This window comes from Manduca sexta, chromosome 1 (assembly GCF_014839805.1).
Source record: "Manduca sexta isolate Smith_Timp_Sample1 chromosome 1, JHU_Msex_v1.0, whole genome shotgun sequence".
Taxonomy (NCBI): domain Eukaryota; kingdom Metazoa; phylum Arthropoda; class Insecta; order Lepidoptera; family Sphingidae; genus Manduca; species Manduca sexta.
In genome coordinates, this window is record NC_051115.1 from 3,315,047 (window position 1) to 3,336,812 (window position 21,766).

Here is a 21,766-nt window from a genome sequence, read left to right on the forward strand (position 1 = left end):
TTTTTCCCGTTGATTTTTCAGTTATTCTTTGATACAAACCTTCCACTGATAATTAGGAACACCAAAATGAATTAGTCAAGCCAGTCAAGTTGTTCTCCGTTGCCAGACGTCCTGTATTTTAGACACATTTTAAAATGTCCCGGCGGGACAGTCTCTAAGCATAGCTTTGTGAGAATTTTATAAGGGCTGTAAATGTTCAATGGTTGTGAATGCCTAAAGCGCTCACCAAAGTCCGGTGTGTTTGTTAATGTCATGTAAAAGTAACTAGATGGCGTTAAATTCGTCACCTTCCCTATATTTGCATAAACATATGTTTTATTTTTTGCTCAAAAGAATAAATAAAAAAACCTTTTTTCATATATTTTATTAATAAATACATACAAGTTGTAACAGTTGGAAGGATATAAAATTATACTTAACATAGCAGTCCTAATGTATATACAGGGTCATTATGACATCGCGTTAATAAATGAAACCACATACTTATCTACTTGGAATTAACACTACAATAAGTTATTTGAGCCGTAGATGTAAAATAAAAACGTGTAAGTTTTTAACAAAATAAATAATAAAACGTCATTTTAATTTTACACTAATGCCACTACTACTTTACTCTAAGAGAATTCGTCGCAACATCATACTTTCAGTCATAAATACACTCACACGCCATATTCGTATTAAATTAAAAAATGATCAAGAAATCAGAAAACTAAAACCAGGATTTTTGGTGAAAATCATTATTAATGGATGATTTTTGGCACAATGTCAGCAAAGGTGCCGAGTATGTGGTTTCATTTAGTAACGCAATGTCAAAATGACCCTGTATAATAACAATATTCTGATTTCGAAGAAGTCTTCGAAGTTAATATAAAAAACCGCGAAAATATCCGAAAATTAGTTTAATTTAAGTAAACATTCGCGTAAACATAAATCATTAGTATGAAGTACTGATTCTAGTGGAAATACATCTGAAAATTCTTCCTATATATTCTTCCTACAATTTGAGACCAAACGCAGCAATTTAGCAGGCCAGCATAATAGTGCCGACCGTCAGGAGTATTTTTCATGCCGGTCATGTTTTTGGACTTCTCCATCAGGTAAAATTCTGGTGGTAGGTTTCTCATATGTGAGAGTCCTGGGTACCACCGCAATGTCTATTTCTACCAAGCAGTGTGTAGTCACTGTTGTAGGTTTGAACATTGTAGCCAGTGTAACTACTGGACATATTAACATCTCATGTCTCAGACGAGCGCAGTGGAATACCAAACTTCGTAATTCAAGGTGTTGGATCTACTGTTTATTCGTATCGCTTACCATCAGGCGAAGGACAAGCTCGTCTCGTCATTCAAAGCAATAAAAAAGCTGCAAAGGTCTTTGCTATGCCGTCGTTAAAAATATTGCTGCAATAACTTGCCATCTAAACTTGCTTAAAAGTTGCCACAACACGTAATTTAGGCAAAAATGAACTTTATTGCCAATATAGAAACTAAAGAGCAATTTATAAAAAATATTCATCTTTATTATCAAATATAAAATATATTATTAATCTAAGCTGCCTCGAAAGCTTTTTAAATGCACAAAGTGCTTAATAATAATCTAATCAAGAATCGATTTAAGAATCATCGATTAGTCAAGTGTTTAAATAAATACTATTTAAAAGATAGTGACGTATTCGTATCGATTCTACTTTATCGATAGTTATCGATTTTCAACAGCTAAGAAATCTAATTATTATCTTCTAGGACGAATTGAATTAGACTTTACTATTCTAAATATAGGAATATTAATCGATTTAGGGAACGATACTATAACTTGATTAAATCAAAGATTAAATTTATCTATTCATTGAAATTAAACTAATTTTCGGATTCTATCGCGGTGCTAGTATTTTATTTTCTCCCGACGTTTCGAAGACTTTGCAGCCTTCATGGTCACGGGGGACTGAGGTGTTGTTCATCCGTAAAGTCAAAGTTACAATATCTACCTACATTTTACAATTATACAACTTTTTAATTTTTAAATATTAGCTGTTGGTGGTCCGATCTACGCAGAATGAGCTCACAGTGTCTTGAAGTCTGGCAGCCGGTCTTTTGGGTTCCGATTTAATTAAATGTAGAACTGGATCCCAGGCCTGTGCAAGCTTCAACCATCTTCCCTATTGAAATTAGGATGTTTTTAATTTCAATAGCCTCGCGAATCATCCTAGGCAGGAATCGGTGTTCTTTGGCGAGGATTTGTGGCTTGTCTAGTCGCAGATAATGATTGGCGCCTCCCTCAGAGTGTTCAGCGACTGCAGACTTCGTCGAGCGTCGGTGTTTCACGTCAGCTATATGTTCTTTTACGCGGGTCCCTATATTTCTTTTTGTTTGCCCGATATAAGAGAGGCCACAGTTGCAATCTATTTTGTATACTCCCGGTTCTTGTAGAGGTATGTGACACTTGACAGGTGGTAAAAAGAACATATAGCTGACGTGAAACACCGACGCTCGACGAAGTCTGCAGTCGCTGAACACTCTGAGGGAGGCGCCAATCATTATCTGCGACTAGACAAGCCACAAATCCTCGCCAAAGAACACCGATTCCTGCCTAGATACGAAATTAAAAACATCCTAATTTCAATAGGGAAGATGGTTGGAAGCTTGCACAGGCCTGGGATCCAGTTCTACATTTAATTAAATCGGAACCCAAAAGACCGGCTGCCAGACTTCAAGACACTGTGAGCTCATTCTGCGTAGATCGGACCACCAACAGCTAATATTTAAAAAATTAAAAAAGTTGTATAATTGTAAAATGTAGGTAGATATTGTAACTTTGACTTTACGGATGAACAACACCTCAGTCCCCCGTGACCATGAAGGCTGCAAAGTCTTCGAAACGTCGGGAGAAAATAAAATACTAGCACCGCGATAGAATCCGAAAATTAGTTTAATTTCAATGTCTAACATTCGCGTAAACATAAGAAATCATTATCTATTCATTAATTCATTATTATCCAAGAATCGATATAATTCGATAAAGCTCAAAATCATCGATTACAAACAATCGATTTAATTCATATTATTTTCAATAAATATCCTTTGTATACCCTAACCAGGAAAATAAGAAACCTGCTTTAGAGACATTTTAGCATCCTTTTTAAACCGAACGTTATCGACTAAAGAAATGATATTTGACAACATGGCGAAGGTTTATATGTTCCCGGTCAGGCTACCTTCTCATCAACTCTCCAAAATACTCATTCAGTCGATACATCGATTGCAAACATTTATCAATTATCAAATTTCACAATCGATTATTCAACAATCGAATACACACCTAAATCGATTAATCATCGCCAGCTAAGGCGGCGAACTTGTTGGCTATAGCCGCTGTGAATTCATCATCATCCTCACTCTCGCTGTCATCATCATCATCAGGCTCATCACCATCGCTGCGGGAGCGTTCATCATCCGATGATGATAAAACCGCCACCTGATCGTCCGCTGTTAACGCTTGGACCCATTTGATGTATTTCAACTCTTCGCACGTTTCGAATTTTTCTGTGAAAGATTTAAGTTTGTAAGATATCTGCCATTATATACTGTCCCACTGCTGGGCCTCATTTACTAAGGGGGATTAGCCCTCAGTCCACCACGCTGTAGTGCAGGCAGACTTCACACACCCTCAAAATTCCTATAGAGAACTTCTCAGGTATGCAGGTTTCCTCGCGATGTTTTCCTTCACCGTTAAAGCGAGCGATAATTCACACAAATACACACATAACTTTAGAAAAGTCAGAGGTGTATTTTGAACCTGCAGACATTCGTCTCGACAGTCCGTTCCACACACAACTAGGCTATCACCGCTTTCAGTACATAAATAGTTATTACTAGCTTTTGCTAGCGGCTTCGCCCGCGTGAAGGGGTTTTCCGGGATAAAAGTCCACTGTATGATAAAAGTCTTGCTATATATTTTCCCGGTACTGATAGGTTCAAACTAATTTTATGCCCATGGGAGTTGAATTTATCAAAATCCTATTCAAGCGAACGTCTTCATCATAGTAGCTCCAATCTTTAATTTCAGTTCAATCAGTCGAAAATTTATGAAGATTTATACAAACTTTCATCCCCTTAGGGGTGGAATTTATCAAAATCCTTTCTTAGGGGATGCCTACGTCGTAGTAGCTTTATGCATGCAAAGTCTCAGCCCGATCCGTCCAGTGGTTTGGGCTGTGCGTTGATATATCACTATGTCAGTCAGTCACCTTTGAGTTATATATATTTAGATTACCTCTCTGTTCAGTGAATCCAGGAGGTCTCAACCAAACACATATTTTTCCATCCAACGCCATTCTGAGCAAACTATTCGCCGCTCTGTACGTGTCCAATCTGAAAATCAAATGTCATATTATTATTTTTATTACTTAAATGACGAGACGAGCTTACCGTTCGCCTGATAAGCTATACTATTCATAAACAATAGATCCAACATCTTGAATTACAAAAGTATTTGGTATTCCACTGCGCTCGTCTGAGACATGAGATGTTAATATGTCCAGTAGTTACACTGGCTACATTGTTATTAAACCCAAAAACAGTGACTACACACTGCTAGACAGAAATAGACATTGCGGTGGTACCCAGGACTCTCACATATGAGAAACCTACCACCAGTAGACTATTTAAAACAGTACTATTTAAAGCGCTTTAGCGTTGCATATTTAAAGTTTAGTGAGACGACTGATGTTTTAGCGCTGCAGCGAATTTTAGTTCTACCTCCAGATTTTGAACAAATAGTTTATATGGACGTTCGTGTCTATAGAATATACGTCAATGGTACAAACTGGTAGGTTAGCTAGGTTAGGGCTCATGTCCTCGCCAGTGAGTATCGCGACGCGTTCCTCCCTTTATTATTAAGATTATTTCTTCTTTCCTGCCAGCCCGAGCTGGCTTCTTTGTTTACTTTGTTGGGTTATGACAACGTTTGAATAAAATTGAGCAAGATTTCTTTTATTTACATTTATTAACTCGTACACTAAACAAACTGTTCAATACATATTTTGACACACGGAAGACAACACGCTACTCGGCGGATATCAATAGAAACAAAATACGTTTACGAGGACACCTTTAAATACACTATGTATAAAATACGTTTATAAAGACATTATCCAACCTTTAAATTTAGCTTTATTCAACATACTTCATAATCCTTCATTTATTATATGTCCAATATAAATAAATTGTCTTTAGGTTATATAAGCGACTTTATCTAAGTAATAAATATTCTCATGCACCTTGACTAATCATGAGTGCTATGTTCGCCTACGCAATGAATAAAGCATTTTATTTTTCATATTTAAACTCACAAACATTTCCTCTTTATATTAGTAAAGATTTTGGTACCGTACCTTGCAGCCTTAGCGGTCAAGTACCCTCTTTTTTTCGCCCATCCGTCGCATATGTCCCTAGGCGACCACGTATCATCGTTTTCTGGGTGATCTATCCTCAACATTTGTGGTAAATTAACACGTTCCGCCAAATATCTGAAAACAAAAGCATTTAGATTTTTTTTTATACGTGCCCAATATTAGCCCTGCACTTAATCGTGTGGAGGCATTATGTATACCGCCATCTCGTCAACATCACGGGAACTGCGAGAACAATAGGGGACCGGCCTATGCTTGATTTTGTACATTATTCTATATGTAATGGCTTTTAATACAAAAAAGAAGCACGTCTGCGAAAACAGCATAAAAATTGGTTAAAAAATGAGCGAGTAATTCATATTTAAAATATAGTAACGTGCAGAAGTGGGCACGATGTGGAGATATCGCTTCATCTCTTTCTTTCGCACGCGTCGTAATTCCCGATGACGTCACATGTGGATATTTTGTCTCTTTTCTGTTGCTTGTTAACTACTACCCTTTCCACCGAAATTCAAAGTCTTATAACTTGTTGATTTTTTACCGGATTTTAATAATTCCTTTTGTGTTATAATTTATATAACGTAAATATTTGATAATAGTAAAGAACAAAAATGAGTCCGGTACCCTATTTAGTATTGACATAATCACGCTAGATGGCGATAGACGATACTGGCTTGCGATAGCAGAATAGGGGACCGTCCTGTGTTTGATTTTGTACATTATTCTATATGTAATGGTTAATAATACGAAAAATAAACCCGCCTGCGAAAACTGCATTAAAATTGGTTAAAAAATGAGCCAGTAATTCATATTCCAAATATTACTGTGTGCCGAAGTGGGCGCGAAGTGAGGATATCGCTTCATCTCTATCTTTCGCACGCGTCGTAATGCCCGATGACGTCACACGTGGGTATTGCGCCTCTTTTCTGTTTCTTGTTATTTACCCCTTCTACCGAAATTGAGAGACTTATAACTTGTTGATTTTTTACCGGATTTCAATAATTCTTTCTGCGTTATAAATTACTTGCGACCCGCCCCGACTTCGCACGGGTGCAATGCTGATACTAAATACACTACAGAATAACTGTGAACGTTGTATATAAAAACATAGCGGCCCGCTCTGGCTTCGCACGGGTATAACATAACAAAATAACAGTATTTCTCCACTATTTAATGGATGTTATTATACACAAACCTTCCTCTTGAATCACTCTATCTATTAAAAAAAAACCGCATCAAAATCCGTTGCGTAGTTTTAAAGATTTAAGCATACAAAGGGACATAGGGACAGAGAAAGCGACTTTGTTTTATACTATGTAGTGATATAACGTAAATATTTGATAATAATAAAGAACAGAAATGTGCCCGGTCCCCTATTTCCGCAGTATATATACCACTTCCGATTAGGAACCGATACATACCTTATAGCTGTGTACGGCTCTCTCAATTGTGCTATGGGATAGGATCCCATTAGTATTTGTATAGGCCTGGGCACCTTTGACGGAAACACCAGACCCGGGCAATCACACAGACGGACCTGAAAACAATTACTAATAAATGTGCCTAGTTTGGGAGAGTGGCGATAGCCTAGTTGGTTGTGGAACGGACTGCCGAGACAAATGCCCGCAGGTTCAAATCCAAAACACACCTCTGACTTTCCTAAAAAAATTATGTGTGTATTCTTTGTGAATTATCGCTTGCTTAACGGTGAAGGAAAACATCTTGAGGAAACTTGCATACCTGAGAAGTTCTCTATAGGAATTTGGAGGATGTGTGAAGTCTACCCGCAGTACAGCGTGGTGGAGATTAAGGCCTAATCCCTCTCAGTAGTAGAGGAGGTCCGTGCTCAGCAGTGGGACAGTATATAATACAGGGCTGATATTATTATTATTTATACAGGGTCATTTCGACATTGCGTTACTAAATGAAACCACAGGTTCGTGGTGACCTCTGCTAACACCGTGCAAAATATTATTAATAAGTAACGAATATTTACGTCAATAATCCCGATTTTAGATTTATGGTTTTTTGATCACGCTGTCTCTTAGCGCGCTTAACTAAAGTGAATGAACTACGTCACAGCTGATGATATTATTACCGAACCTATAGGGTTCAGAAGGTCAGCTCACAAATGAACTCCCAATACATTCACTGACTTGGTTGCAGCAGTTCATTGAGTCAATAATTAATTACTACAAAAAATATTTCGTCAATTATAAACGTTATTTTCGTTAATAAAATAGTTTTCTTACCAAAAAATTACCTACATAATTATTAAAGTTACAAGATTTAAATCTATTGGTATCGTATCTTTTGTAGATTCTACATGATATTCCGACATTTATTTTAATTCCAACATTAATATTTCGGTTTGTCATAATATCTAAAAGAAGACTACGTAGACATTACCGAACGTCATATTATGCTTTCTGTACCATTTCTTTGCTAGATAGACACTATGGCAACGCGTCCGAGTCTTTGACCGAGTCCGAAGAGCGCGCGATTATTCAATACAATAGTCGTACTCTTTCTCGCCTAAACTCGCAGTGTTGTCAGTATAAACATTTTTACCAAAAAGCTTGCTAAAACGACACAGCATTTCAAAAATTCTATTAGATTTTTTTTAATTACATGATGTTCTAACAGATTTAACACACAATGTATTACGAAATAAAATAAGTACTGATTTATGATGAAATTATTAATGAAAAGTCTACTTAATTAAAATAATACACAGCAATATTTTAGTATTTTTGAAACATTATTTTAAGTAATAAAGTATAATAGAGATTTTGGATTCAATCACTCATTTTCAATAGGCATACAGGGTATAAAATAAACAAGATATTGCACAATAAGGTAATAATAAAAAAGTTTGGTAACACTGCGAGGGCACGTGTTAGTTGTAAAACTCTGGCTCGTCAAATATCGTGTACCTCCAGACTAGTGTTGCCAGGGTCAATTTGTTTAAATCAAGAAGGTAAAACAAATCGAGATTTAGTGTTGTAGATCGGGACATAAAAAAAAGCAAGTATTATTTTTTTTAATTTAAGTTTTATGTATTGCGTTTTACAAACAATATCACTGCCAAGTCATGCTAAAGTTGTATTTTAATTTGGATGTCTGTTTTAACATCATAGCACAGATCGCCGGGTAGTCGCATCTCTAAGCAAGAGAATAAAACAAAACTGTACCTTCAGCGCTAGTGAGATGATACGTGCTATTTTGATTGCATTGTCGCACTCAACACAGTGATGAAGCGTAGTTTATTTTTTCATAATACTTAATGGTTTTAATAATTTTATTGGTGCAAAACGGGTCACGTCCCCAGAATTCTGAAAATCGGGACATCCCGCGCAAATCGGGACATCAGGCAACTCCAGATCCTTGCCGCTACTTTGTGGAATTCGCTAAACTCGTGTGTCGCGTGTTGGTCGGTCAGGTACAAAGAAATTTAAAGTAGTCCCCTAAATGCGACCTTAACGTGTATAAAATAGAGTCAATTTTTAAAAATATTTTTTGTCATTTTGAATATTTTACGATCGCGAAGTTGCATCGTTGACGCGTACGCGAAACTTAACTAATCACAATCTATTGATTATGTTTCTATCGGAGGCTGTCATTACGATTTTAATGTGGATTTATGAATTTGCGATAGGTACTGAATGAAAAAATCCAATATCATTTTGTCCGATCCGGGATTCGATCCCGTGACCTTAGCAAAGCATCCGTACTATAATACAACTGCGGCACCGAGGTAGTCACAAATTGACTGTATTAAAAATACTTTGAAGTATGAAACAACTTTTAAAGAAACAAGCAATCTCCTAAACATCATTAGGTATTAGTAAACGCATTTACTATTTTGAAAACATGATAAGATACCTATTGGGACGCCGCGCCGCGCCGTGACGTATCCCGTCGCTCGACATTTTTACCTCAAACTATGACATTACCTAATTATTATCAAAATTGTAACTTCATTATTAATTGTTCGTGTGAATTGCCAGACTTGCAGAATGATATTTTATTGTTATGAGTGTTATAAATCTAACCGTTGAACGTATTTATTATACTTATTTATCTACTAAAATGGATGAACTACCTACATTAGAATGTGTGTGTTTTGATTTAAAAGAATGAAACCACTTTAAAATTACGGAAATCATGTGTTATGTGTACCTAACTTATGCACTTGTGGTTGTTTGATTAGTGTCATTTGCTTATGATGATAGTTTGAGCATAGAAAATATGGTTCTAATGAAATGTGATGATTAGTGCGTGATGTTTATGTTGGCGTTGGATGTCCACCTGCAAGGTGGACAGACGACTTGATAAACGTCGCAAGAACACATTGGATGCAGGCAGCTTTCGACAGGTCCGTCTGGAAATCTTCAGGAGAGGCCTATGTTCAACAGTGGACTTTATGTGGCTGATGATGATAATGATGTTTAGTTATGTGTCTTTTTGTAACGTCGGCGTAGCGTCGTCGCTGCTGGTCTAATTGTTGATTGAGTGATGTGGCACGACACAAAATCCTAGGTAGTTAAAACGCCGACATCAGCTGTTCGGTTGCGGCGCGGCGCGCGGTGCGACGAACTACCCTTGCGCTCCGAGTGTGCATCACTTGTTCGTGTGCGTGAGCATAATATTATCAATGGCTGTGTGCGATGTTGCCGCTCCGACGAATTCTGGTATAGTAGTAGTGGCAAAAGGTGTGTAAAAATAAAATGACTATTTGAATATTTATTTTGTTTGAAAATTTTACTTTTTTGTTTTTGACCTTAGGTTAGAGTAACTTATAGTAAACTGCTTCTTTCAAGATGACTTTCTCGCAGTTAAATTTAAGTCTAGGGTTACAAAATGACCCTGTATAAGATATTATTGTGCTAGTTTGATGAAATGTTTGGAGGTTTGTTAATTTGTTGTACTGGCAGTAGGTCTCTCATATGTGAGACACCTCCTAGCCAAGCAGCAGTGTGTAGTTACCGTTGTAGCTTTGAAGGACATTGTAGCCAGTGTAACTACTGGACATAATAATTAACATCTCATGTCTCAGACGAGCGCAGTGGAATACCAAACAATACTTTGTAATTCAAGTTGGTGTTTCTACTGTTTATGGATCGTATCGCTCACCATCAGGCGAACGGCAAGCTCGTCTCGTCATTCAAAACAATAAAAGATGCAGTACTGAACGGATTTGGATGAACCCAACCCAGAGCGGAAGTCAACTCACCTGGGGCGTTAAATATATTGTCTGGAAGTGTTTCGTGTGTCCAGGAGTGCGCGATACAGAGACGATCTTCTTTCCCATTATGGCATTCATTAAAGAAGATTTTCCCACGTTGGGCTGACCCACACAGCCGATGGTGAGAACTCCATTCTTGTACTTCTCGTGGGCATAGTATGTAGTATCAGCTTTTTCGATTATCGTTTCACCTTGAAAGAAGAAAATTGATGAATCCCTGGTAGAAAATTTTGTTAGAATGTAACCTTTGTTGTGAATATTATTTTTTATGTGTTTTATTTTTATAAATATTTGAATGTTGTTGTTTTGTTGCTTGCCTAGTTACTTACTCTCGTGTCAATAACACATCTTTTTTTACTTAATTTTATAAATAACTCAGAACATATATACCAATTACTTACAACAGAAAAAATCAGCCACGGCGGCCAATCTCAACGGAGATCAGACAGGAGATATTATAGTGCACGAGTGTGTGCAATACACAAGCACTCTCTGTTCCTTCTCATAGTCCGGTGAGACATGACCGGAGAAAGATCAGACCAACGGCTTTACATGTCGAGGTACGGTATCACACCGCCAACTTCCTGACTCCAAGTTGCGCTGGGCAAATTTTTTACGATGACATAATTCGTTTTCAAACATTGTAGCTTCGAGTTGCGATTGAATATTTTTTTACGATGGAAAAACCCAATAATAATTATTTTTGGCCCTACCCGGGTTTGAACCCAAGACCTTTTTTTTTGTTTTATTTTTTCCTCAGCTCGTACGCATTACAACTACGCCACCGAGCAATCCCGAAAGGCAATGCATAATTGTGGGCCACAATGACGACACTTACCCACTTCAGTCTCCTCATCATCAAACTCGATGTTCGTTTCCTCTTTGATCTTCCGCTCCCACGAACCAAGGTCGACCTCTCCCTGGACGATGTCCTTGCACGCCTCCAGGATCTTTGTCGCGCCCTCCGCACACATTCGCTGCTTACCCTTCCTTCGGCGGACTTGAAGGCCTGCGGGAGATACGACACGGTGTTTTTTTAAATGATTCACATTTGGTTTGGTGATATTTCGCAGAAGAGTGAGTGGAGACGCGAGGTTCCACTTTTGGATACGTAATTCGCCGGGCAAGGGTTAATTGTAGAAAAGATGATGCAAGGCCTCATCTCTCAGTAGTGGAGGTTCGTGCAGCAGTGAGACAGTATATAATACAGGGCTAATGTTATTGGCCCTGTGGCAGCGCTTCAAACCGTGGCTCACAATAACTCCACCTTGTCCAGGACCATGATCTTGGACCGTTTGAGGTCACTTTAACGTCTTCTTTGCGATAGTACACGATTATTTATTTTATCTAAAAGGTCAAAGTTATTTTGATTTATATTTCTAGTCGTAAACCTTTCTTTTGTGAAATATCGCTTGCTTTAACGGTGAAGGAATACATTGTGTGGAAACCTGCATACCTGAGAAATTCTCTATAGGAATTTCGAGGGTGTGTGAAGTCTCCTCGCACTACAGCGTGGTGGACTAAGGTCTAATCACTCTCAGTAGTAGAGGAGGCCCGTGCAGCAGTGGGATAGTATATAATACAGGGCTGATGATGAGACGTAAACCTACCAGCCTTGTCACTAGTCGCGCCGCGCAGGTTATACCCTGGACAGGAAGTGAAGTAAACAACCCTTAACCCAGGACAGGTGGTCATGAAGTACTCGCGCCACCCGGCCACCACCGACGCTGGCACCAGGTCCACCTTGTTCAGGACCAGGATCATGCTCTTCTTTTCTTTTGTAATGTACTCGTAGAGAGATGGTGGGAACATCATGCCCTGGAATGAAGGTGTTTTATAGATTAGGGGCCGTTCAAGTAGGTAACGCGATTTTTGTAGATTTTTGACCCCAATGTAACGCGCCGTAACGTTTTCCTGTACGCCCTCGCCTCTCCAAAAGTTATGTAACTCTAAAATGTAATTTTTTTGTAATATTCACAATTATTTTACGCAAAATACCGGAAGGACGCTAAAATACCTTTGTTATTGTTTTAAAATGAAAAAACAATGTTACATAACGCTTTGTACGAGACCCCCCTCCCGCGCCTGTTACGCATCGTAACGTTTTACAAGACCCCTCCCCCCCCCCCCTAAATTGCGTTACGTAATACTTGAACGGCCCCTTATGGAAACATTCACGCTGCTATCTCTGTAGGGGTAGATAGGGCTCCCAGCTGAATAATGCCCCACTCATGGACTGTAGCAACCTTAGGGGCACATAGTGACGTCACTTTGTGCCCCTGGTATGTCAAAATACCATGGGCCTGGAATTGAAGTGGCCCCATACCTGAGAGGAACAAGACTTACTTTCCCCAGGGTTCCAATACACAGACTTGAAGTTCAGTAATAAATAATTTTTGCAAAGCCAGTGTAACTACTGGACGTAATAATTAACATCTCATGTCTCAAACAAACGCAGTTGAATACCAAATACTTTCTTTGTAATTCAAGGTGTTGGTGTTTCTACTGTTTATGAATCGTATCGCTTACCATCAGGCGAACGGCAAGCTCGTCTCGACATTCAAAGCAATAAAAAAAAAATGTCTTGTGGCCTAAAACAAAGTAAATCGCTGACTGAGTGGTGTCCAAGGCAAGGCAAGCATAGCGTGGCCCGTTCAATATGGACGATATTGTAAGAATTGCGGGTCAAACCTGGACGCGATTGGCTCGGGACCGAAAAAGGTGATGAGAGAGAGGCCTATACCCAGCAGTGGGACTCTACAGGTTGTGGATGATGATGGCCTAAAACAAAGGTCACCAGCACTGGCAAAGACGCACCATTCTATCAATTTCCCAAAGGCTTCCACGGTGCAGTTATGTCACTGAGCACTCACAAACCGTAGTCTACCGCAACAATAACCTTCCACATATCTCCTCACCACCATCCCACCAGGGGGTCCATCACCTCCAGTAAGCCAGTCTCGCCAAGCTGGTCTTATTTGGCGCCTTGAGGAGTAATGCTTGCCGATGAGACCACTCCAATGTCACCATCCCACCAATATTTTTTTATTTATTTGTATGACGAGACGAACTTGCCGTTCGCCTGATGGTGAGCGATACGACCGCCATCACACACCAATACCATGAATTACAAAGCATTACTCCACTGCGCTCGTCTGAGACATGAGATGTTAATTATCCAGTAGTTACACTGGCTACAATGTTCAAACCTACAACAGTGACTACACACTGCTCGACAGAAATAGACATTGCGGTGGTACCCAGGACTCTCACATATGAGAGACCTACCACCAGTCTACTCACAGCGTATCTAACATCCACGATCAGCAGCAGCACATCACACATCTCTAGGACTCGCCACAGCTGCCTCCAGGTCTCCAGATTGAGCTCGAAGTACGACATGTCCTTCCAGTGGTCTGATGCTTGGAGGTCGTCTATGTAGGTCTGGGAAAGAATAAATAGGGTAAGTAGTATATTTTTAACTAGGTTTTACTTGCAGGTCCGCCAGTGTGAAAGGTTTTTCAGGACATACGCCGTGATTTTATAGTCGTTTTGGAACTAAAAATTTTAAATTCTATATCAATAATAGAGATTGAAAATAACAAAAGTCGTAAAATAAAAAAAAAATATAATAATTATTCTTTATCAATAATAGAGTTTAAAAAAAACAATGTAATAAAATAAAAAATAAAAAAAAAAATTGTATCTGTGGTTTAAAGAAATTACAATGAAATAAAATAAAAAATATTTTTAATAAACATATTATTCATGTTTACGAATAATAAATGAGAACTCGTGGTAATGCAACTAAATCTCACGCACTGCGATCGGTGACATTCATAACTATGAATAATTGTCGCAACGTTACTATCATCAAACTCGAACAAGTGAAAAATGTTATTAAAAACTTTTTTTTTTATTATCAACAGTACAATTAATTCACTATATTTTTGGTCCTGCAAATTGTTCTAAGTAACCACATTTTGGTTAGAAAACGCCAAAAAAAATTACAGTGTATAGTTTCCTGGTATTAAAAGCCTATATCACTTAGGATTAATATAGCTTCCTAGTGGTGCAACAAAAAATTAAATCGGTTTAGAACTCCCTGATATTAGGGCATTCAAACAAACAATATATTATCGCTTGAGTGTGTGGTTTTAGTGCCTCGTCAGGCAGGGAAATACTGCCAAAAACGCTGAGTATCCAAATATGATATTTAATACACTGAACACTACAGCATTAGGTACTAACATAAAAAAACAGTGTAGGTTCAAGCGTACGAGCCTCGCTTCCACCCCGGGAGAGTGACTAGGGCACTGCGCGAGCGCGGAGTGATGGGCGCGGGCGCAACACGTAGGCTTTCGAGCGGGGCGCGAGGGAGGGGGGTCAGGGGGGAATGCGAGGGGTGGCGCGCTACAATATTCAGCTTCATACATTATTATAGATAATTGCTGTCCCATTCTTTTAAACAGTTATACTTACCCAGTATTTCTATTTATTTTTCTATAACATATTGTGCTAAATAAAATGATTTTTTTCACTCACCCTAAAATACTTCTGTTCCTGCGCGTCGAGTTGCGCCGGCGTCATGTTGAAGTCCCACGGCGGCCGCTTCGGGAAGGACAACTCCTTAGGGAAGTAGTCTGATGGGTCTACCTCCATCTCTTTCTCTGGGACTGGGTTTAAGGACTTCCTGTTGGAAAAAATATTATTATAATATATATAAATATAATAGTCCTGTATTATATACTGTCCCACTGTTGGGTACGGGCTTCTTTAACTATAGAGAGGGATTAGGCCTTAGTCCACCATGCTGTAGTGCGGATTGGTGCACTTCACACACCCTCGAAAATTCCTATAGAGAATTTCTCAGGTATACAGGTTTCCTCACGATGTTTTCCTTCACAGTTAAAGCAAGCGATAATTCACAAATACACACATAACTTTAGAAAAGTCAGTGTGTTTGGGTTTTGAACCTGCGGACATTCGTCTCGGCAGTCCGTTCCACAACCAACTAGGCTATCGCCGCTTGACAAAGCCTTTAAATAAATAAAAAAAAACCGCAGCTGAGAGACCGTAGTTCCGAGTATTTGACATAAATTTCAATAATGATTTCTTATGTTTACGGGAATATTACACACTGAAATTAAACTAATTTTCGGATTCTATCGCGGTTAAAAATTTTTAGCTGTTGGTGGTCCGATCTATTTAAAAAGTTGTATAATTGTAAAATGTAGGTAGATATTGTAACTTCGACTTTGCGGATGAACAACACCTCAGTCCCCCCGAGACCATGAAGACTGCAAAGTCTTCGAAACGTCGGGAGAAAACTAAAATACTAAAAACCGCGATAGAATCCGAAAATTAATTTAATTTCAATTTGATATTTCTGTCATTAATTTTATTAGGACTGTTTAAAAAATTCACTCACAATGCCTCTTCTTTCTTCATCTTGAGTTCTTCATCTGTCTCTCTGTAGAACTTGAGTGCGTATCGGTTCGTGTCGCGGCCGCCACGACTTCGCCCCGGCTGATAGTTGAGCGACAGCACATCGTAAGCACTAGTGCCTGATGAAGCTGTTTTAGACAAAAATGTTTAAGACTGGCTTACACAACCTCTCACTAAACATGATTAACGCTAAAAATGTTTTAATATACTGCTGTCTTCGTTCAACTCTTAACGAATGACAGTGATAGCACAGATATGTTTAGCGCTTAATAAAAAAAAAATAACGATTAAAAACTTACAAATAATTTAACATTATCTTTATACTGGTAACCAATTTTGTAGTTGGCGACAATTGATATTGCTAAATTAACAATCCCGCGGTACAGGGGTATTGATTGAGTAATTTAGAATGGAAAAACCCACTCAGAATTATTTTTGGCCTGACTCAGATTTCGAACCCAGAACCTTAGCACCATAGTCATAATCGTAAATCGTAATATACAACTACGCCATAGAGGTATTTAACCTTTATTATATGTACAATGTAGCAAAGTTAATAAAACAAATATTTTTTTTATAAAAATCACTCACTAGTTGTCAACAGCGTTTTATTTTTCTTCTTACACTGCAGCTGCTGTTTCTTTGCCTTCCCGCTGAAAGGGGTCTTGCGCCGGGCTTGCGGCATTGCGTATAGCTGTAAAATGTAAAGTTTCATATATGAAACCTTTAGACATAATTATGTTGACTGCAGAAGGGTGTCGAAATAAAAATATTTGGTATCAGGTCTGCTCTGTGACCATGAAGACTGCAAAGTCAGGAGAAAATTATAATATAAATAACTAAGATAAAATCCATAAACAGTTTTATTTTAATGACCAACATTCGTGTAAACACCTTTTTGCATTTGGCTTAGCTAGTCATCTAAAGGGTAATTTGGATATTGCATTACTACATGGAATCACATACTTTTCACCTTAAGATAACACTGTAGATCAGTGTTCCACAAAGTGTGTACTGTGACACACTGCTGTACCTTGATCATTAGTTGGTGTGCCTTGGAATAATAAGGTTCTTATAAACTTATTTTTAGTAAGTAAGGGTAAACAGACTCATGTTTCACATTAAATACCTTTTCTGCTATATAAAGTTTATGTTAGTTGATTAATAATAAATGTTGATTAATATTACTTAAAACAGATTATTAATTTGTGGTGTACCTCCAAAAATTTTTGTTTTCTTATATGTACCTTGAACACAAAAAATTGCAGAAAACTGCTGTAAATAAAAAAACTCAAAACTTTGGTAGTACTGGTATTTTTACACAGGATGATTTTTGACACAATTTTAGCAGAGGTAAAGACGACTATATTGTTTCCTTTCATAACGCAATGTCAAAATTACCCTTTATATTGCCAAATATCTCAATCAGTGGTAAAACAGGGATACCAAAAGATAACAGCAAGTAAGGCCTTTGTCTGAAAAGTAAGAATTTTATATAATTCAATTATTTATTAGTAGCTATTCTAATAAATAAAATAAACGTCAATGATTAATGACGGAAATTCTGTTTACATTTTTATGAAAGTTCGCGTAACAGTCTGCATTCATTGTTGTTTTTTCACCAAACCGGTTCCGATTTTTTTGTATCTACCGGTACTCGAAAAAAACGTGGAAAATCACTTAAATAAACATCTCGGTGTATTCTCACGACCTTGAATGAGTAATACCCGAGCTCTTTATTAAAAAAATGGCTTAATTACAACAAAACACGCGAATTTATGGCAAACAGCGAAACCGCATGTACTTTGATGAAAGTAGCCATTTTTGTAAGATTTGTGGCTTTTAGAAGAGGAGTATTGCTCACCTGCGTTAATGTAGTGTTATTTTAGTTGTTTTCACTCTTCAGTTGCAGTTTATTACTAATTATTTTCCAGAAATTTCAAGAAACATGCGGAGTTCCCTGGAGGAGGTCTCAATACGTTTCAGATAATTTAAGTTGTTGTCTTCAGTTAATTTGAACAAATTAATACTATCTCTGTCTAACATGGTATTTTAAAAAAGGAAGTACACTGTTGCAAATGTCAAGTTTTATGTTAAAAATATTGATTTACAGTTTATGAAACAGTGGTTATCTAACTTTTTTTCAACTGTCAAGTAGGTACTTTATAAGCACATTTTTGTATTTCTGAGAGAACTGGTAAATATGTTTTCCTTTACAATAAAATAGTTTAAATATATGTACCACTCTGAGGTAACACTATTATTACTTACTCTATTTATATTATATTTAAAATACTTTTTGTGCAAGATTACCTTAGATTAGTAATAAAGAAAAAGTTTCATGTAGATGAAAAAATGACAGCAAATGTTTCCACTCCAATAAAATACTTATTTTTATAACCTACAAAATTTGACATTTCTCCAAACAAACGCTCGAACGGAAAACAAATCGCGAAAATCGTATTAGAAGTGTAAATATTCTTCCATAATCCAGTATTTTGAAGCAAAATGTTACCGCTTTCATTATTACGGACAGCACAGAACCACCCAATGCTAGTAGAATTAAAAAATGGTGAAACATACAACGGGCACCTTGTTAGTTGTGATAATTGGATGAACATCAACTTGAGAGAAGTTATTTGCACATCACGAGACGGAGATAAGTTCTGGAGGATGCCCGAATGTTATATCCGCGGCAGTACAATCAAATACCTTCGAATTCCCGACGAAGTCATCGACATGGTGAAAGAAGAGACCCAGGTCAAAGCCAGGGGTCGTTCTGAAACCTCGAAAGGCCGTGGTGGTCAGAACATGAGGACAGGCCGCGGTGGGAGTCGAGGAGCTTTCGGAAACCGCGGAAGACCCGCGCCATTAGCAAGAGGAGGCGGGAACGCGCGGCCACAGAATAAAAACAAGAAATAATTTTAAGTATATATTTTTTAATAAATTAAGCACTTTGTATAAGGATATATGTTGTTTTATTTGTTAATATTTCACATATCTCTTATAGGATTCACTTGTAACAATTTCTAGCTCTCACCAAAGCATGTATATTAGGAGATATATTGCACAAGTGTTTGCAATAGACAGGTGTACTCTGTTCCTTCACACTCATAGTCCAGTGAGATGGTAATCAGATATGATCGGAGAGAGATCAGGTGTAGGAACAACAGTGTTATTTGCTTTTCGAGGTACAGAGCTATCAGACTGACTTTTTACTGAGTTATGACTAAATAATTTTTAACGTTAGAAAACCACCCCAGGCTTTGAACCCAAGACTTCAGCATAGTATACTCATGCTCCTAATACATTATACCTGAGATATTTATTTTTTAAAATAATGTCACTTTTATAACTAAAGACATTTTATATTTGACATAATGTAGAAAATGGAAGCGAGTTGATTAAAAACAAATAAACAGAACCATCACTGGCTACAGAAATATTTTTGCCAATAATTCACCATCCAACTGATCACTATGACTGTCCATGACCAACTGCTTTGGTCTGTCAAACGCTCAGTGATTCTATAGCAAGTGTCAACTACCCTCACATAATTTTTTTATTCTATCAATAAAACAAATGAAAGACTATGAAGTAAGCAGCCAGTATGTTTGATAAGGAGTCTTTGTGTTTGTAGGCTATACTTAACCTGCAACAGCTGTTCATATCCAAGTGACCCACCTCACTTAAAAAATGTATTTAAAACTAAAGGAACATAAAGGTGAATGTAGCAATAGCCTCATTGGGAGTGGAATGGACTGCCGAGACGAATGTCCGCAGGTTCAAAACCTAAACACACCTCTGACTTTTCTAAAGTTATGTGTGTATTCTTTGTTAATTATCGCTTGCTATAATAGTGACAGAAGATATCGAGAGGAAGCCTAGACACTTGAAAAGTTCTCTGTAGGAATTCTGAGGGTGTGTGAAGTCTACCTGCACTACAGCGTGGTGGACTAAGACCTTATCTCAGTAGTAGAGGAGGCCCGTGCAGCAGTGGGACAGTATATAATACAGGGCTGGTATTCTTCTTGCTGTGTTTATTGGGTCAGGCAACAAAAAACTTAGTCTTTTATTCAAACATACTTATTGTCGTTCAACGCTAGTACCGCTAATGTGAAACTGGGTCACTATACAGAAGAGATTAAAAGCTGCTTTGATTATAATTAGGGCTGTCATCCGTTCCGAATTCCCCAGATTTGTCCTAGTTCGAAAGAAGTCCGGAAGTCGGTCACTTTTGATGTGAAATATAACTTTTTATAGATAAGCGATAAATTGAAATGAATTTAGGTAAAGATTCGTCATAATAACCCGCATGTACATGAATATAAATAAAAAAAAAAATAATTAAAAATGTGTTTATTTTTGTTGCAAAAAGTATTTTTTCAGAAGTGTCTGGGAAGACCTCGTTTATCCGGCGTCAGCAATTTTGGTAATGGCAGCCCTAATTAAGTATATTAGATACTTACTAAACAATTACAGTTAAATACAGTTACTTTGTTGCCAATCTATCTATATAAGTATATAAAAATGAATATCTATTTCCCTTGGTCATCGCATCACGCGTGAACGGCTGGACCGATTTCACAAATTTTTTTTTGTTGTGTTTGTTATTGTCAGGGAAAGGTTCTTTTGAAAGAATAATTCCAAAAATTGCGCGGTAAATCAGAAAATTTAAGAAAACCAAAATATTAATTTTATATAACTGTCAATTGTTTGAAATAACTGTCAGCGATTGACAGAATGCGCGCTGCAAATTCATAATTAAGACGGGACAACGTCTGTCGGGTCAACTAGTATAATATAATACTATCAGCCCTGTATTATATACTGTGCATATGCTAAACCATAATAAAATCGCTATGGTCAATTGTTCCCATTGTCATTCAGTTATATTTATTCCGGACATTGGGCACGTACACCCCCTTGCACCCCCCGCCCCGCGCCCATGTCTATTTCGTTATTACCAACCATTTGTAGCTTTAATTATGTATTACATTGGTGTACAAGGCGCGCGTTAAGGGGACGAAGATAATTTTACATTTTATAGCATTATATTAGATTTGACTTGAATTGATAGCGGCGATAGCCTAGTTGGGTGTGGAACGGACTACCGACACGAATGTCCGCAGGTTCAAATCCCAAGGACACACACCTCTGACTTTTTTAAAATCATGTGCCTATTCTTTGTGAATTTATCGTTCGCTTTAACGGTGAAGGAAAACATCGTGAGGAAACCTGCATACCTGAGAAGTTCTCTATAGGAATTTCGAAGGTTTGTGAAGTCTACCAATCCGCACTAGGCCACCGTGGTGGACTAAGGCCTAACCCCTCTCAGTTCTATATTATACTGTCTCACTGTTGGGCACGGGCCTCCTCTACTACTGAGAGGGATTAGGACTTAGTCCACCACGCTGGCCTAGGGGCCGTTCAAGTATTGCGTAACGATAGTAACTAGTAACCAGGCTATCATTTTTAAAGTTCCGTACCTCAAAAGGTAAAAACGGAGCCCTTATAGGATCACTTTGTTGTCCGTCCGTCTGTCAAGACCCTTTTTCTCAGGAACGCGTGGAGGTATTAAGCTGAGATTTATATAAAATACTCAAGTCTATAACACCTTTAAGCTGTAACAAAATCAAACTTCTATGTCAACGCAATCAAAA

General features: G+C 37.8%; 2 protein-coding genes across 2 annotated transcripts; one reads left to right on the forward strand and one right to left on the reverse strand.

Annotated features, from left to right (window-relative positions):
- Positions 1-2,952: 2,952 nt before the first annotated feature.
- On the reverse strand, positions 2,953-18,174 carry LOC115453495 (guanine nucleotide-binding protein-like 1). Its single transcript, XM_037444127.1, has 12 exons — positions 17,968-18,174; positions 16,695-16,797; positions 16,087-16,231; positions 15,201-15,348; positions 13,959-14,099; positions 12,266-12,473; positions 11,494-11,664; positions 10,644-10,846; positions 6,829-6,944; positions 5,390-5,524; positions 4,270-4,367; positions 2,953-3,539 (listed from the first exon to the last, which is right to left on the reverse strand). Exons 2-12 carry the CDS (start codon positions 16,786-16,788, stop codon positions 3,325-3,327), a joined length of 1,674 nt encoding a protein of 557 aa, XP_037300024.1. The 5' UTR covers positions 16,789-16,797; positions 17,968-18,174; the 3' UTR covers positions 2,953-3,324.
- A 124-nt stretch (positions 18,175-18,298) lies between these two features.
- Positions 18,299-19,072, forward strand: LOC115453720 (U6 snRNA-associated Sm-like protein LSm4). The gene has a single exon (XM_030182437.2). It carries the CDS (start codon positions 18,612-18,614, stop codon positions 19,023-19,025), a length of 414 nt encoding a protein of 137 aa, XP_030038297.1. The 5' UTR covers positions 18,299-18,611; the 3' UTR covers positions 19,026-19,072.
- The last annotated feature ends 2,694 nt before the right edge of the window (positions 19,073-21,766 follow it).

What these genes read in the sequence shown, in the direction of transcription:
- LOC115453495 (XM_037444127.1), bottom strand. Translation starts at nt 16,788, where the DNA reads ATGCCGCAAGCCCGGCGCAAGACCCCTTTCAGCGGGAAGGCAAAGAAA. An exon ending in AGGAACAGAAGTATTTTAGG is followed by an intron (nt 14,100 to 15,200) that starts GTGAGTGAAAAA and finishes ATTCTTTCCCAG; the next exon opens with ACCTACATAGACGACCTCCA. An exon ending in CAATATATTTAACGCCCCAG is followed by an intron (nt 6,945 to 10,643) that starts GTGAGTTGACTT and finishes AATTGTTTTCAG; the next exon opens with GTCCGTCTGTGTGATTGCCC.
- LOC115453720 (XM_030182437.2), top strand. Translation starts at nt 18,612, where the DNA reads ATGTTACCGCTTTCATTATTACGGACAGCACAGAACCACCCAATGCTA.